Consider the following 18,268-nt stretch of genomic DNA (forward strand, 5'->3'; position numbering starts at 1 on the left):
GTAAGGGCTGTTTCAGTGGAGTGGTGTGACCGGAAGCCAGATTGTAAGCGGTCGAAGAGGGAGCAAGAAGAGAGATGGGAGGACAGTTCAAGGTAGACGTGTTGTTCCAGTAGCTTGGAGGCGTATGGGAGAAGTGATATAGGGCGATAGCTAGATACAGAGGATGGGTCAAGAGAGGGCTTTTTGAGGATAGGTGTGATGGAGGCATGTTTAAAGCTTGAGGGGAAAACACCAGTTGTTAGTGATAGGTTGAAGAGATGGGTTAGGGTTGGGATGAAGACTGTGGTGAGGTTTGGGATGAAGTGGGATGGGATCGGGTCGAGTGCACAGGTGGTGAGATGTGATCTTGAGAGTAGAGTGGAGAGTCGATCTTCTGTAATGGTGGAGAAGTTGGTTTTGAAGGTGGAGGGCTGGGAAGTCGGGAGGAAGGGCTCTGGGGGTTGTTGACCAAAACTGTCCCTGATGTTATCAATTTTCTGCTTGAAAAATGAGGCAAAGTCTTCAGCTGAGATGAGTGGGGAGGGAGGAGGTGCTGGGGGGCGGAGGAGAGAATTGAAGGTGTTGAATAACTGTTTAGGGTTGCGAGACAGGGAGGATATGAGAGATGAGAAGTAGGTTTGTTTAGCTGTGGCGAGTGTGGTCTTGAAAGTAGTGAGGGACTGTTTGAATGCGATGAAGTGCTCGTTGGAGTGGGATCTTTTCCATCTGCGCTCAGCAGCCCTGGAAGCTCGCCTCAGCTCTTTGGTCAGGCTGGTGTGCCAGGGCTGTCTGTTGATTTTGCGAGTTTTGGTATGTGTAAGTGGGGCAGCGGATTCCAAAGCTACAGCTATTGTGGTGTTATATAGAGCGGCAGCGTCATCCGCATTGTGTAAGGAACTTATATCTGTAAGAGGGAGGGGGGATTCAGAGAATGAGTGTAGGTCAAGGTGTTTAAGATTCCTGCGAGGGTGTGAAAGTTTGTGGGGTGAGGATTGTAGACATGGAGTGAAGAGGGAAGAGAATGTGAGCAGGTTGTGGTCAGAGAGAGGGAGAGGTGAGTTAGAGAGGTTAGATAGGGAGCAGAGGCGGGTGAAGATGAGGTCCAGTGTGTGGCCATCTTTATGGGTGGATGTAGAAGACCATTGAGTGAGGCCGAAGGAGGAAGTGAGAGATAGAAGTTTAGTGGCAGCTGAGAGGGAAGTGTCAATGGGGATGTTGAAGTCGCCCATGATGATGGTAGGGATGTCAGCGGAAAGGAAATGAAGTAACCAGGTGGTGAAGTGGTCAAAGAAGGTGGTGGCTGGCCCTGGGGGGCGGTAGATGACAGCCAGTTGGAGGTTGGAGGGGGAGTAGATGCGCACAGAGTGCACCTCAAAGGAAGGGAGGGTAACAGAGGGTGGCAGTGGGATTGGGGTGAAGGAGCAGGTATCTGACAGGAGAAAACCAACTCCTCCACCATGTTTGCTGCTGGGGCGGGGGGTGTGAGAAAGGTGGAAGCCACCATACGAAAGTGCAGCAGGAGAGGCTGTGTCAGAAGGGGTGAGCCAGGTTTCGGTGATGGCGAGGAAGGAGAGTTTGGTAGTAACAAAAAGATCATGGATGTAGGAAAGCTTGTTGCAGACAGAGCGAGCGTTCCACAGAGCTCCTGTTAGTGGGACTGGGGAAGCGGGGGCTGGGTGAATGGGTATAAGGTTGGAGAGGTTACGGAAGGTTGTGATAGAGCGTGGATGGGAGGTAGAAATGACTGTGGGAATGTGGTGAGGAGGACCAGGATTTGGAGAGATATCACCAGCAGTGAGAAGGAGCAGAGAAAGTGTTAGCAGGTGGGAGCAGGAGAGGGCATGAGGGGGCTGTCTGTGTTTGGAGACAGAGGATTGTATGTTAAGGAACAGTTTTGAGGCGGAGGTGAGGTGGATGGGGAGGATTGAAGAAGAGATGAACAGTTCCTTACTAGGAGTAGGGATTAGGGGAATTAGCAGAAAGTGAAGGATTATTGGGGTGAAAGTGAAAACAAACAGAAACATTGTTTACAGTGACTGTCCAGTTACCTTCAGTTCCCTTCTGGTTCCCTTCTGGTTTTAATTCTTAAATTAATCTTCACACTTCTAGCACACACTTATAGCAATCACAATGCAGACTGAAGTCTATGCAGACTTGTGCTCTGCAATATATGTACAACTAAGTGCAGTCAGGTGTGAAGCAGAGAGGAGTGGTCTCTGCTCATCTTGGCCAGACAATTAAGAGTGGACCAGATGTATATGATCAAGCCAGAGTAAACAAGGTCATAAATAACTCTGGGGTAAGCTGGGGTTAGCTGAAAGGCATACCATGTGAATGCTAGGTGCAGAGGCAAGTCTATGTGCAAAGCTGGGTGACGCACTGTGTGTCCTTCATAGACAGCAGGAGAGCTGGGTGGATGGACATACCTGTCGGAAGAATAGACTGTTGCGGTACACCAGTGACGCTCAGTGACCGCCCCACCTATAACGCTTCTGCACTGATATAAGCAATCACGTTACTGTCCCTTTAATTACTCAGACTTGTGCAAATCTTTACTTTGCTGCTGGATATGGACCAATGTTTCTGAAGGGCATTTTGTGGAGGACACAGGAGTGAAATGTGGAGACCTTGGTGGCTCCATATTAAGCACAAGTCCTACCCCAGAGCCATCTTTACTCCACCCACAGTGGGGGTCCCAGCAGCGCAGCCCCTCATTATACCCCACTAGGGGCCGCCATCTATTACATGGATGCCATTTATCTGGATTGCTACTTGTCCCGTATAGAAGCCACACAAGCACAGCGCCACACACTGCAGTGGCCATTCTTGGGTACTGCAGCTCAGATCACATTCACTTCAATGGGAGTCGCCTCTCACCGGATTTGTTGGTGGAGTCGTCGTACTCCACCAGGAAGGCGTATCCATTGTTCCAAATGTGAAGACACGTGTTGGGGTCATACTGCGTAGAGATAGGAGCGAGATCCGGGTGAAAAACGCTGTCGCGCACACGAATGTCGATAGGGGACTGGCGGGATCCCCCGGGGATGTCTAAAGGTCCTTTCCACAGAGGGTGCACTGCAAAAAAAGAGGAAAGCTGAAATTAATTCCTGGATGTAGCGAATACAGGACATATATCACATTGTTGTAGTAAGGGTGATAGAAGCTGGGCACATTGTAACAGACCCTCAGCTGCGAGAAGTGACGTCAGGACATTGTAACTTAGACAGACACAGAGAACAGATCGGAGATACAACGCAGACGAGTTAGACGAGATCCCCCACATGAGTCACCCGCCGCCCCCGGGGGTCACCCGGCAGGTAAAACCTGACGTTTTATGGAAGATGTGGTGGTGCAGCCCTGAGGCCGCGGAATCAGCAGCAGCCGGAGAACAATGGTGTTTACATCAGAAGCCGCAAATCTCTGCAGATTATCTCAGCGTCCCCGGAGCCGCCGGCGCTCTGCACGAAGGCTTACTATAGGTGTCAGGGACGTCACAGCCGGCAATCATCCCCGGGGGCGATCGCCGGCCAGAAATCAACAGGAAGTGGGGCGAGCGCACGAGGACCAGACCCCGGCCCAACAGGCACAAGCCTCGGTGCATGTGTGGACCCCCGGGGACAGGATGTAACCAACACCTGAAGACTACAGGAAAATGCTGCACCTACCGGGTCTCACGCTGGTTCTGTTTAGGCGTCTTCTACAATGGGTCTTGTAGCCAATGCCCGTCACCGGCGCCGGACTAGGAGGGGGGGGGGGTTCACACGGCGCCTTACTCAGGGTGACATACATAATGTGAATTCTCTGCACACAAAACCTGGGACCTTTCAGCTACAGACCCAGTGACGGCTGTGCTACTATAGACGTGCACGGGAATCATCTCAGCTGTCGGCTCCGTTTGTCTACAGCACTTTTTTGTTACATAGTTATTGGCTGTGTGTTCTGAAGGGGTTAAACCCACCAGGTACCACTGGTTACGTCACCGTCCGTCCTAGGATCATACAGTCAGGAGGTGATAAACACTAAACTGCACACACAACAAGCCAGTCACCATCACCAGGAATAGCGGCCATTTCTGGATGGAGAGACCCCTCTACAGGATCACCATACGGGGCGACCCCCCCCTACAGGATCACCATACGGGGCGACCCCCCCCTACAGGATCACCATACGGGGCGACCCCCCCTACAGGATCACCATACGGGGCGACCCCCCCTACAGGATCACCATACGGGGCGACCCCCCCTACAGGATCACCATACGGGGAGACCCCCCCTACAGAATCACCATACGGGGAGACCCCCCCTACAGGATCACCATACGGGGCGACCCCCCCTACAGGATCACCATACGGGGCGACCCCCCCTACAGGATCACCATACGGGGCGACCCCCCCCTACAGGATCATCATACGGGGCGACCCCCCCTACAGAATCATCATACGGGGCGACCCCCCCTACAGAATCATCATACGGGGCGACCCCCCCTACAGAATCATCATACGGGGCGACCCCCCCTACAGAATCATCATACGGGGCGACCCCCCCTACAGAATCATCATACGGGGCGACCCCCCCTACAGAATCATCATACGGGGCGACCCCCCCTACAGAATCATCATACGGGGCGACCCCCCCTACAGAATCATCATACGGGGCGACCCCCCCTACAGAATCATCATACGGGGCGACCCCCCCTACAGGATCATCATACGGGGCGACCCCCCCTACAGAATCATCATACGGGGCGACCCCCCCTACAGGATCACCATACGGGGCGACCCCCCCCTACAGGATCACCATACGGGGCGACCCCCCCCTACAGGATCACCATACGGGGCGACCCCCCCCTACAGGATCACCATACGGGGCGACGCCCCCCTACAGGATCACCATACGGGGCGACCCCCCCCTACAGGATCACCATACGGGGCGACCCCCCCCTACAGGATCACCATACGGGGCGACCCCCCCCTACAGGATCACCATACGGGGCGACCCCCCCCTACAGGATCACCATACGGGGCGACCCCCCCCTACAGGATCACCATACGGGGCGACCCCCCCCTACAGGATCACCATACGGGGCGACCCCCCCCTACAGGATCACCATACGGGGCGACCCCCCCTACAGGATCATCATACGGGGCGACCCCCCCTACAGAATCATCATACGGGGCGACCCCCCCTACAGAATCATCATACGGGGCGACCCCCCCTACAGAATCATCATACGGGGCGACCCCCCCTACAGAATCATCATACGGGGCGACCCCCCCTACAGGATCATCATACGGGGCGACCCCCCTACAGGATCATCATACGGGGCGACCCCCCCTACAGGATCATCATACGGGGCGACCCCCCTACAGGATCATCATACGGGGCGACCCCCCCTACAGGATCATCATACGGGGCGACCCCCCCCTACAGGATCATCATACAGGGCGACCCCCCCCGCGGATCATCATCCAGATACATCACTGACTGCACTGTGTCGGAGGTCGGAGCTGCGCCCCTATTTCTACGCCGGGCGAGGCAGGGCTGTGGGGAGAGGGACGCTCGGGTCCTTTACATTTATGGGGTTTTCGCAGTGTGGACAGGATTGTGGTTTGTTCTTGCAGTGGTGACGAGATTCCGCCTGGACCCTCATCAGGGGTGAAGCCCCCCGCTAGTGATACATTGTAACGAGAGCTCTCAGGACCCCCAACCCTGCCGGCGGGGACCACCGCTCCCTGCAGACCCCTGGGATCCGGTGCAATGTGTCAGTGCAGGGAGAAGTCACCAGGACCGGGGAACAGTGGGGCCGGGCGTCACACTCAGGCCACAGAGCACGGCCGCGGCCCTAGCCCGGGACATGGAGCTGTGGACGGTCCGTGCTCAGAGCGATCGGCGCTGGCGAGTGACCCCCAGTCAGCGACTGCACCCCGTCCACCACCAGGGGCCGCTGTCACCATAAATCCATGGCCTGGAGGCTATGCCTGCACTTGGAGCTGGGGACTACTCCGCCTGTCCAGGCTCTCGGCTTCCTGCAGGGTGAGAGGAGCACAGAGACCTCCACACAGGAGACGACGCTCTCCTAGTGGAGCTCACTGATGGCTCCCCAGTTAGCTCCCTCTGCGGCACAGCGGCCCTAGGAGGCAAACGGGGCGACATTAGTAATTACATCCAATTGCAAAAATTATTGTTAGCCAGAAATACATTAATTTATGCCAAAAAAAAAAAAGGAAACCAACCCCTCCAATACACGCACCGTCCCCACCCTGCAGCTGCCACTCACAGTCCACATTCCTCAGCTTGTAGGAGCAGGCCGAGATGTTGCACGCCCTGGAGGGCAGCTGGCCGCTCAGTCCGGGGGCCCTTCCCGTCCGGCCAGGGGCCAGCAGCCGGGCCAGGAGCCTCCTGCAGCCGCGAGCCGCCATCTCAGCCTCCCGCGGGACACTGGAGCCGCCAGCAACCACAAAAACAACAACACCCGAGACCCCGCCCACCAGGCCGGACGTCACAGCAACACAGCACAGCCAATCACAGCCGTGGGCCAGATGGAACGCAAAACTCTGCTGACTAGCCAATCAGCGCAAGGCGTGCCACCTTCTTCCCGTCACGTGATGCGGAAGTCGCATATGTGGTCGTGCCGCAATGCATTACTGGGAGTAGTCACAAGGAATTCAGGTGGCTATTAGTCAGAGTTTGCTGATAGTGAGTACAAACATTCTTAGAAGCTGTTGATAAATTATATGACACGATCACTGCTATTTTTAGGTCATAAATGTAGGTGATGTGATATTTTATGCAGAAGACAACACATTTTATACCTTGATTTGAAGGAGGAAGCAGCGATAAGACCACAACATGTGACTACACGCCTTAAAGGGGTTTTTTAAGGTGGATTTGCTTATAAAACGCGACTTCCGGGCTTTTTTCGGATTGACTTTTCTTGTACAGCGTTGAGCCAGGAGATCGACAGGTCACTTCTCCTAAAAACCTGCGCATTTATTGGCCTTTTCTACCTATAAATTGTGCCGTGTGAACACACACTTGTGGATGAGAGATCACTTCTGGTTCGCGGATCGTCCCTTTAATGCATTTACTCAAAGTGATGAAATGACTTTCAAATTGTTAAATATTTTTGTATTTATTTGTTATACATAAAATCCATGACGGGAGAAAGAGTCTGCCCTTACCTTTCCTCTTTATTATTATAGTTGTCACATACACACTCCGCAGAGAGTGGAGGACTCCCGCAAGGGAGACTTTACCTCTCCTCACTCACCCTCTTTTCTAGGCTATAACACCCCAACACATGCAGCACGCCCCGACACACGCAGCACGCCTCGACACACGCAGCACGCCCCGACACACGCAGCACGCCCCGACACGCCGCACGCCCCGACACGCAGCACGCCCCGACACACGCAGCACGCCCCGACACACGCAGCACGCCCCGACACACGCAGCACGCCCCGACACACGCAGCACGCCCCGACACACGCAGCACGCCCCGACACACGCAGCACACCCCGACACACGCAGCACGCCCCGACACACGCAGCACGCCCCGACACACGCAGCACGCCCCGACACACGCCGCACGCCCCGACACGCAGCACGCCCCGACACACGCAGCACGCCCCGACACACGCCGCACGCCCCGACACACGCAGCACGCCCCCACACACGCAGCACGCCCCGACACACGCAGCACGCCCCGACGCACGCCCCGACACACGCAGCACGCCCCGACACACGCAGCACGCCCCGACACACGCCGCACGCCCCGACACACGCCGCACGCCCCGACACACGCCGCACGCCCAGCACGCCCTGACACACGCAGCACGCCCCGACACGCCGCACGCCCAGCCCGCCCCGACACAGGCAGCACGCCCCGAGGCACGCCCCGACACACGCCGCATGCCCCGACACTGATTTTTCCGCACGGCTTTCCTGCAGTATAAAATCCGCAGCATGTTACTTCTTTTGTGCAGTTTTCCATCTCCCCTGTCACCAAATCCGCAGGGGGAAAACCGCATGAAAAATGGAAGAAATCCGCAGGAAAAATGTAGGTCATTTGACCTGCAGATTTCTTCCATTCTGTGCGGAAAAATCCACAGGGCTAAAAAGTCCGTCTGCACTCAGCCGAACACTGCTCTTTGTGTAACCCAGCTTGTTCTAGTCCGGACCAGAGGCTCACACTTCCATCACTTGGATATGCCCTCTAGGAATGGACGATGAGGCACGCTGAGCTTGTGTCTTCCTACACAGACAGCACCAAATATTCCTCCTAGTGCAGACCAGTGCTAGCCCCCTGTAAGCTCAGGATCCAGGAGATCTGGTGCTAGGACTGACAGCCACCTCCAGGAGCGACCCCTTTGTGCTTACACTATATCCAGCCTCACCCTTTTGTCTCCTAAATGTAACTACTGCGGTTCTGATTTCCCTCATTGATTATACATTTTTCACTGGGGAAAGCGGATTTCTATTCCTCAGAAGTGAACCAGTCTCATACAAGTTGTTACAGTCCCTGTCCACCATAATACAATGTATCAGCAAAAAGAACTGCTAATCTGACGCTGGAGAAAGCCCTTCAGCTGTGGTCTCCTTCAGCCGCTCGCGGCCTTGGAGTGATGCACTTTCCTCCTTCCGTTCCATCCAGTACATGATGTTCCCCGCGCCCCAGGAGCTCCAGCAGAAAACATGCCAAGAACATAAAAAACACCCCAGATCTACACGGTGCCACCCTGCCCAGAGCACTGCTGACACCCCCCATCCCAAATCCCCATACAAAGAAACGGGACGTCGAGACGAGCCGGGGCACGAATCTGCTGTGCATCACAGGGATGCTTTCTGTGAGACCGAGCGCACACAAGCGTAGAAAAATCATCTTCCAGATTTCACCCAGAAAAAAATTACAACACCGGTTCTAGGATTACAATGTATCTGTTAATATCGGATGCTGACCGGTTACTCCAGGAGATGCGCTTTTTCCTTCAGCACCCATAGCCTCTCATTTGATACATGGAATAGAATAGTGCACGGTGCGAATGTTTACACGCGTATATTGGGTCTGTGAAAAAAACGTTCCCATCTGAACAGCGTAATTAAAGGTGCCGTCCACTACTTGTACAACCCCTTCTCAATCCGTATGTTTCCCCCTTCTCAAATAATACTTATACTCATCGCCGGTGCCGTAATGGCGGTGTCGACACTGTTTCTCCGAGCGAGCACAGAACAGTGTGAAGTCACGCCACCGCTGCAGCCAATCAGCAGCACTTCATGCTCCCCACTTTCGGACACATCGCCTACATCCGGAGAAAGTGAGCACTGCTGCTGTCTTTCTCCGGATGTATGTGAGACGAAAGAGAAGTCGGGGAGGGTGAGACGGCCAGGACAGACTCTGCTGACACCGCTGGAACGGCGCCGACACCAGAGGTGAGTATACACGGGATGTCATTTTTAAAGGGGAAAGGAAACATGGATTGAGAAAAGGTTGTGTGTTATGAATGAGTCACCGTAGGAGGCAAAAACAGAAATACTAGCTAAGTCCAGAAAACCAGAGAAGTTGGCAGCTATCGGATTGCAGACCCCTGAACCTATCAACACAACTAGCAGTAGCCGTGGGGGGTTCCTACGGTGCCCTAGACCCCTCAATCACAGCCGAGAACTAAATAGCGTAAAGACAGAAAGGGAAATCTAAACTGCCCCAGAGCAGACCCCAAAGCAATAGGCAGCCCCCAACATATAATGACGGTGAAGCAAGATGAAAACACTAACACAGAGAGAAAGATAGACTGAGCAAATGATGGGGCCCAAGCTAACTAAATAGGACAGGATAGAAAAGCTGCTGTCTGCAATCCGCCAAAACCCTCTCAAAAACAAGAGCCAACAGACTGATAGGGAAAAAAGCCCTGAAGACGCTAGGCTTCAAAAAGACTATATCAGTACTCAGGTATTTTCTGAAGACAGAGCAAAAAGGAGTTCAACTCACCCCAGCAGAGAATGGCAGAAATCCAGAAAAACAAGGCAAAACAAAACCAAAACACAAATGCAAAAAGCAGAGCAGAAAACTTAGCTTTTGAGGAGCAGGAATCAGACTGGTCTCCTAGAATCCCTCTGAGAAATCACCAGCAAGGCAGAAGGGCGTCGGCTGCCTTATATCCAGTCAGCAATTCCCGTCACCCAGTCATCATCATCCTGCTCAGGTGCTTGGTAATCAGCCTCACTACCTTCCTTTACCAGAAGAGGGAGTTCATCAGACCTCAATGGTGAAGGGGAAAATGAACTCACAACAGTTGTGACAGTCCTGAACAACGCTATAAATAACATTGGTCCTAGTGCTCTTCGCGCTTTGTCAGATTTTTCGTGTACAGCACTCAGACTAAAATATAGTCATTTAAATCGATTTTGTCCAAAAATCAAAACATGGCATTTCCAAACTCACTCATGAATCCATATGACAGCTGTTAAAACTGTCACTAAGAAGAAGAGGACCATATGCTATTAAAAATATTTTTTTATTTATTCAAACATTAATAAAATCCATAAAATGCTACTTCTGTATAATCACAATAAATAAACCCCAAAATGAAGGGGATACCAACCACCGGCAAAATCCAAATAATATGTGGGGAGCAGAAAATAATGCTGCACATATGGAATATCGAAGAGAGGAAAAAACATGAAGCCATCACAAGTAGGGAGTCAAAACTTCAATGTGGGGAATGGGAGCAATTTTCAATGTACAATTAGTGCCCAAGGCTTCTCTAATAAGCTCCATATAGCCCCATATGTGATATCCCTAAACCACGATCCAATATAATCCCCCCTCTGTAATACTGGCAAAGGATCCCCAATCCCCAAATAAATCAATGTGACAGATACCAGCAAAATACGTAAATAAAGAAGGGTGGAATGTGAGACCGTGGTGGTGCACCCGCGCGTTTCACCCGCTTGCTTCTTGCGGGGGCCCTAACTATTCGCTGGACATTACAAAGGGGGGATTATAATGGATCATGGTTTAGGGATATCACATATGGGGGTATATGGAGCGTTGGTTTTGTGCATAGCACTCGCCTGTATTCTCGCTGGTGTGACTCCGGCCTACATCTATAATACCGGCTGCTGGAGTTCTGTCTGTGCCGTGCAACAACTGTGTCACAAAACAGGCAAAAGAAAGCTCAGCCTCAGGATGGAGAGAACAGGTGAACAGGCAAGGATGTGGCCGCCGTAAGTCACCTTTCTCCTAATTACTAGTAAACTCTCTGACCTGACACAGAGAAGACAGACTGTTCACCCATAACAAGCAAAGTATATTGTCATATACACAGTCATAAAGTAGAGAGATCCACGTCGTAATTGTCACAATTCAGTATTAAATTACAAAAAACATTCATACTACTGTCCGACATCTATTCTACTGCTCCCAAGAATATAACTACTATAATACTGCTCCTATATACAAGAATATAACTACTATAATACTGCCCCTATGTACAAGAATATACAGTGGGGAAAAAAAGTATTTAGTCAGTCAGCAATAGTGCAAGTTCCACCACTTAAAAAGATGAGAGGCGTCTGTAATTTACATCATAGGTAGACCTCAACTATGGGAGACAAACTGAGAAAAAAAAATCCAGAAAATCACATTGTCTGTTTTTTTTTCATTTTATTTGCATATTATGGTGGAAAATAAGTATTTGGTCAGAAACAAGCAATCAAGATTTCTGGCTCTCACAGACCTGTAACTTCTTCTTTAAGAGTCTCCTCTTTCCTCCACTCATTACCTGTAGTAATGGCACCTGTTTAAACTTGTTATCAGTATAAAAAGACACCTGTGCACACCCTCAAACAGTCTGACTCCAAACTCCACTATGGTGAAGACCAAAGAGCTGTCAAAGGACACCAGAAACAAAATTGTAGCCCTGCACCAGGCTGGGAAGACTGAATCTGCAATAGCCAACCAGCTTGGAGTGAAGAAATCAACTGTGGGAGCAATAATTAGAAAATGGAAGACATACAAGACCACTGATAATCTCCCTCGATCTGGTGCTCCACGCAAAATCCCACCCCGTGGGGTCAGAATGATCACAAGAACGGTGAGCAAAAATCCCAGAACCATGCGGGGGGACCTAGTGAATGAACTGCAGAGAGCTGGGACCAATGTAACAAGGCCTACCATAAGTAACACACTACGCCACCATGGACTCAGATCCTGCAGTGCCAGACGTGTCCCACTGCTTAAGCCTGTACATGTCCGGGCCCGTCTGAAGTTTGCTAGAGAGCATTTGGATGATCCAGAGGAGTTTTGGGAGAATGTCCTATGGTCTGATGAAACCAAACTGGAACTGTTTGGTAGAAACACAACTTGTCGTGTTTGGAGGAAAAAGAATACTGAGTTGCATCCATCAAACACCATACCTACTGTAAAGCATGGTGGTGGAAACATCATGCTTTGGGGCTGTTTCTCTGCAAAGGGGCCAGGACGACTGATCCGGGTATGTGAAAGAATGAATGGGGCCATGTATCGTGAGATTTTGAGTGCAAACCTCCTTCCATCAGCAAGGGCATTGAAGATGAAACATGGCTGGGTCTTTCAACATGACAATGATCCAAAGCACCGCCAGGGCAACGAAGGAGTGGCTTCGTAAGAAGCATTTCAAGGTCCTGGAGTGGCCTAGCCAGTCTCCAGATCTCAACCCTATAGAAAACCTTTGGAGGGAGTTGAAAGTCCGTGTTGCCAAGCGAAAAGCCAAAAACATCACTGCTCTATAGGAGATCTGCATGGAGGAATGGGCCAACATACCAACAACAGTGTGTGGCAACCTTGTGAAGACTTACAGAAAATGTTTGACCTCTGTCATTGCCAACAAAGGATATATCACAAAGTATTGAGATGAAATTTTGTTTCTGACCAAATACTTATTTTCCACCATAATATGCAAATAAAATGAAAAAAAAACAGACAATGTGATTTTCTGGATTTTTTTTTCTCAGTTTGTGTCCCATAGTTGAGGTCTACCTATGATGTAAATTACAGACGCCTCTCATCTTTTTAAGTGGTGGAACTTGCACTATTGCTGACTGACTAAATACTTTTTTTCCCCACTGTAACTACTATAATACTGCCCCTATGTACAAGAATATAACTACTATAATACTGCCCCTATGTACAAGAATATAACTACTATAATACTGCCCCCTATGTACAAGAATATAACTACTATAATACTGCCCCCTATGTACAAGAATATAACTACTATAATACTGCCCCCTATGTACAAGAATATAACTACTATAATACTGACCCTATGTACAAGAATATAACTACTATAATACTGCCTCCTATGTACAAGAATATAACTACTATAATACTGCTCCTATGTACAAGAATATAACTACTATAATACTGCTCCTATGTACAAGAATATAACTACTATAATACTGCTCCTATGTACAAGAATATAACTACTATAATACTGCCCCCTAAGTACAAGAATATACCTACTATAATACTGCTCCTATATACAAGAATATAACTACTATAATACTGCTCCCTATGTACAAGAATATAACTACTATAATACTGCTCCTATATACAAGAATATAACTACTATAATACTGCTCCTATATACAATAATATAACTACTATAATACTGCTCCTATGTACAAGAATATAACTACTATAATACTGCTCCTATGTACAAGAATATAACTACTATAATACTGCCCCTATGTACAAGAATATAACTACTATAATACTGCTCCTATATACAATAATATAACTACTATAATACTGCCCCTATGTACAAGAATATAACTACTATAATACTGCTCCTATGTACAAGAATATAACTACTATAATACTGCTCCTATGTACAAGAATATAACTACTATAATACTGCTCCTATATACAATAATATAACTACTATAATACTGCCCCTATGTACAAGAATATAACTACTATAATACTGCTCCTATGTACAAGAATATAACTACTATAATACTGCTCCTATGTACAAGAATATAACTACTATAATACTGCTTCCTATGTACAAGAATATAACTACTATAATACTGCTCCTATGTACAAGAATATAACTACTATAATACTGCTTCCTATGTACAAGAATATAACTACTGTAATACTGCCCCTATGTACAAGAATATAACTACTATAATACTGCTCCCTATGTACAAGAATATAACTACTATAATACTGCCCCTATGTGCAAGAGTATAACTACTATAATACTGCCCCTATGTGCAAGAGTATAACTACTATAATACTGCTCCCTATGTACAAGAATATAACTACTATAATACTGCTTCCTATGTACAAGAATATAACTACTATAATACTGCTCCTATGTACAAGAATATAACTACTATAATACTGCTTCCTATGTACAAGAATATAACTACTATAATACTGATCCTATGTACAAGAATATAACTACTATAATACTGCTCCCTATGTACAAGAATATAACTACTATAATACTGCTTCCTATGTACAAGAATATAACTACTATAATACTGCTCCTATGTACAAGAATATAACTACTATAATACTGCCCCCTATGTACAAGAATATAACTACTATAATACTGATCCTATGTACAAGAATATAACTACTATAATACTGCTCCCTATGTACAAGAATATAACTACTATAATACTGCCCCTATGTGCAAGAGTATAACTACTATAATACTGCCCCTATGTGCAAGAGTATAACTACTATAATACTGCTCCCTATGTACAAGAATATAACTACTATAATACTGCCCCTATGTATAAGAATATAACTACTATAATACTGCTCCCTATGTACAGGAATATAACTACTATAATACTGCCCCAAAACCAGGGGAAGAGTCTTGAGGAGATCATTTGCATATTCCCAGTGCCTTCTGGGATAAGTGAAGAGTCTCCGCGAGCTCAACGATCACTGGGTTTTGGCCGTTGCAGCTGAAAAGAGGAAATCGGAAAACCAGGGGAAGAGTCTTGAGGAGATCATTTGCATATTCCCAGTGCCTTCTGGGATAAGTGAAGAGTCTCCGCTCATCTTTCATCGTTTTTAAGAAATCTCAAGATGGAAGAGGCCAGGAGCCATTTGGTGAGCTGCATTTCTTGCTACATGTTCACAGACTTACCAGTGGAAAAGCCAAACTTCACATGCCACAAATGCAAGCTTGTGTCCCTGTTGGAGGAAAAGTTGCAAAATCTCGAAGAGAGGTTAGCTACGTTGAAGATCATTAAGGAAGGTGAAGAGTTCTTGGACAGAGCAGAATTATCTCTTCATGTTACAGAAAGAGAAGAAATTCGAAGTGCACCTGAAGAAACAGAGGAATGGAGACATGTGACCCAGAGAAGCAGGAGGATCAGGAGGCAGTCAGCACCCATACTGCTCAGGAACCAGTACCAGGCTCTCACGCAGGAAAACGATGAAGAAATACATCAGGATAAGACTTTGCCAACAAGCAGCAACCTTATACGCCTTCAGAGTCCTCCTGGATGGAGAAAGAAAAATGTTGTGAAGAAGAAACGGAGAGTGGTGGTCATGGGGGATTCCCTGTTGAGAGGAACAGAGGCCGCTATCTGCAGACCGGATATAACTTCAAGAGAAATGTGCTGTCTTCCAGGTGCAAAAATTAAAGATGTGTCTGACAGGATATCAGGACTCTTCAGACCTACAGATGACTACCCATTCCTGCTACTACATGTGGGGACAAATGACACCGCAAGAAACGACCTGGAAACCATCTGCAGAGACTTTGAAGACTTAAGCAAGAAAGTGAAAGAACTGGGAGCGCAGGTGGTCTTGTCTTCCATCCTCCCAGTGGATGGCCATGGAACAAGGAGGTGGAATAAGATTCTGCAGGTGAACAACTGGCTACGTCGATGGTGCCGTCAGCAACGATTTGGATTTCTGGATCACGGAGTGAACTACTTATACGATGGACTACTTGCTAGAGATGGGGTGCACCTTACGAAGACTGGAAAGCAGGTATTTGGAAGTCGCCTTGCTACACTTGTAAGGAGAGCTTTAAACTAGAACAACATGGGAAGGGAAGCAAAAGACCAGAAAAAGCCATACACCTGACAATGCTATTGAGAACTCTGCTATTAGAAGTGGAAAGGAAGAACAAAGACGAAAGAATCTAATTAATAAAAATATTGGAGAAAGAGAAACCAATCACAAACTAAAATGTTTCTATACTAATGCACAAAGCATGGGCAACAAACAAGGAGAATTGGAACTACTAACACAGGAAAAGAAATATGATGTCATTGGAATCACTGAGACTTGGTGGGACAATACACATGATTGGAATACAAGACTAGAAGGATACAACTTATTTGCAAGAAACAGACTTGATAAACGAGGAGGGGGTGTCGCATTGTATGTTCGAAACGCGTATATCTGCACAGAGATTGAAGCTTCAGAGACTGGGAGTCTGTGGAAACTGTTTGGGTAAGAATACAAGGACAGAACAATGGAAAGGACACCATTGTAGGCATTTACTACAGGCCGCCTGGGCAAGCTGAAGATATGGATGAACTCTTTATGCATCAAATGGCCAAGTTCTCCAAAAAATATGACATAGTTGTCATGGGAGATTTCAACTATACAGACATTTGTTGGGAATCTCTCTCAGGCAAAACTAACAGGTCAAGGAAATTCTTATCCTCTCTTGCTGACAACTTTATCTTCCAAAAGGTAAGGGAGAAAACAAGGGGAACTGCTACCTTGGATCTAATCCTTATAAACAGGGAGGAAATGGTTGAGGAGGTAAAAGTGGCTGGGACCCTAGGAGGTAGCGACCATGCTATTTTAGAATTTTGGATAACTAGAGGCGGAAGACCTGTGAAGACTCAGACGTCAAGGTTAGATTTCAGAAAGGCAGATTTTAAGGGATTCAGAAAGAGAATTGGAGGGATCCAATGGCTGGATATCCTTAAAGACAAAAATGTCCAGGAAGGATGGGAAATCTTGAAAAATGAAATTCTCAAAGCACAGTTGTTAACAATTCCGAAAAGAGGGAAGAATAGGAAGCATTTAAGGAAACCAGGATGGATGAACACAGAACTTAAGCACATGCTAAAAAGGAAGAAAAAAATGTTTATAAAATGGAAAGAGGGAGGCATATCTAAAGAAGAATATAATGCTGTCTGCAGAACCTGCAGGGCACAAATCAGATTAGCTAAAGCTGAAAATGAATTGAGGCTTGCAAGAGATGTCAAAAGCAATAATAAAGGATTTTGGGGATATGTCAAAAGTAAAAGAAAAGTCAAAGATGCTATAGGATTTTTACAGGATGAAAATGATGAAATGGTAAGACAGGATGTTGAGAAGGCTGAACTTTTAAATTCCTATTTTGCATCTGTTTTCTCTCAGAAAGGAAATGTAACATCAACTGTTATTCACTGTCCTATTAAGGGAATAGAAGAATCCAGGATATCTATAAACAGAAAGATAGTGAGGAAACACTTAGCTAGCCTAAATGAATTCAAGTCTCCAGGTCCAGATGAATTACACCCCAGAGTACTGAAGGAGATAGCAGAAGAAATTTTTGAACCCCTCTCTATAATCTTTGAAAATTCTTGGAGAACAGGAGAAGTGCCAGAAGACTGGAGAAGAGCAAATGTTGTTCCTATCTTCAAAAAGGGGAAGAAGGTGGACCCAGGTAACTATAGGCCGGTGAGTCTGACTTCTATACCAGGAAAGATCTTTGAACAAATTATTAAACAACATGTATGTCAATACCTGGATAAGAATGAAGTGATTAAACAGAGTCAGCATGGGTTTGTAACTAATAAGTCATGTCAGACTAACTTAATTTCCTTCTATGACGGTATCACTGATTGGGTGGATCAAGGAAATGCTGTAGATATAGTATATCTTGACTTCAGCAAAGCATTTGACAAAGTCTCTCATACAATCCTTATTGAAAAAATGATTAAGTATGGAATGGACAAGGCAACTGTTAGGTGGATTCATAACTGGCTTAGTGATCGGACCCAAAGAGTGGTCATAAATGGCTGCACTTCCAGTTGGAAGAATGTCTCAAGTGGGGTACCACAGGGCTCTGTCCTGGGCCCTGTATTGTTCAACATCTTTATCAACGATTTAGATGAAGGAATTGAGGGTAAACTGATTAAATTTGCTGATGACACAAAGCTAGGAGGGATAGCTAATACTAGAGAAGAGAGAGAGAGGATTCAAAAAGATTTAAATAAACTGGAGAAGTGGGCAGCAACTAACAGAATGGTTTTTAACAGGGAGAAAT

The 18,268-nt window shown here is 47.5% G+C and overlaps 2 protein-coding genes across 5 annotated transcripts in view; one reads left to right on the plus strand and one right to left on the minus strand.

Moving 5' to 3' along the window:
• Positions 1 to 18,268, minus strand: part of CA5A (carbonic anhydrase 5A) — a 42,373-nt gene that overhangs the window by 11,627 nt on the left and 12,478 nt on the right. The window contains exons 1-2 of one of the 4 annotated variants that reach the window (XM_073554925.1): positions 6,229 to 6,493; positions 2,857 to 3,054 (exon numbers count right to left, since the gene is read on the minus strand). In XM_073554925.1, coding sequence (XP_073411026.1) covers positions 2,857 to 3,054; positions 6,229 to 6,397 — 367 coding nt within the window. In that variant the 5' untranslated portion in view covers positions 6,398 to 6,493. Of the gene's footprint in view, positions 1 to 2,856; positions 3,055 to 3,644; positions 4,040 to 6,228; positions 6,494 to 18,268 lie in introns of those variants that run through there. The other 3 variants (XM_073554926.1, XM_073554928.1, XM_073554927.1) reach the window with 3 other exon arrangements.
• The window catches only part of BANP (BTG3 associated nuclear protein), a 520,028-nt gene continuing 508,313 nt past the window's right edge, over positions 6,554 to 18,268 (plus strand). The window contains exon 1 of the mRNA XM_073554922.1: positions 6,554 to 6,674. The gene's annotated coding sequence lies outside the window, so the exon portion shown is untranslated. The remainder of the gene's footprint in view (positions 6,675 to 18,268) is intronic.

Source organism: Dendrobates tinctorius, unplaced genomic scaffold (assembly GCF_039654945.1).
Source record: "Dendrobates tinctorius isolate UK_male_01 unplaced genomic scaffold, ASM3965494v1 ptg000214l, whole genome shotgun sequence".
NCBI lineage: Eukaryota > Metazoa > Chordata > Amphibia > Anura > Dendrobatidae > Dendrobates > Dendrobates tinctorius.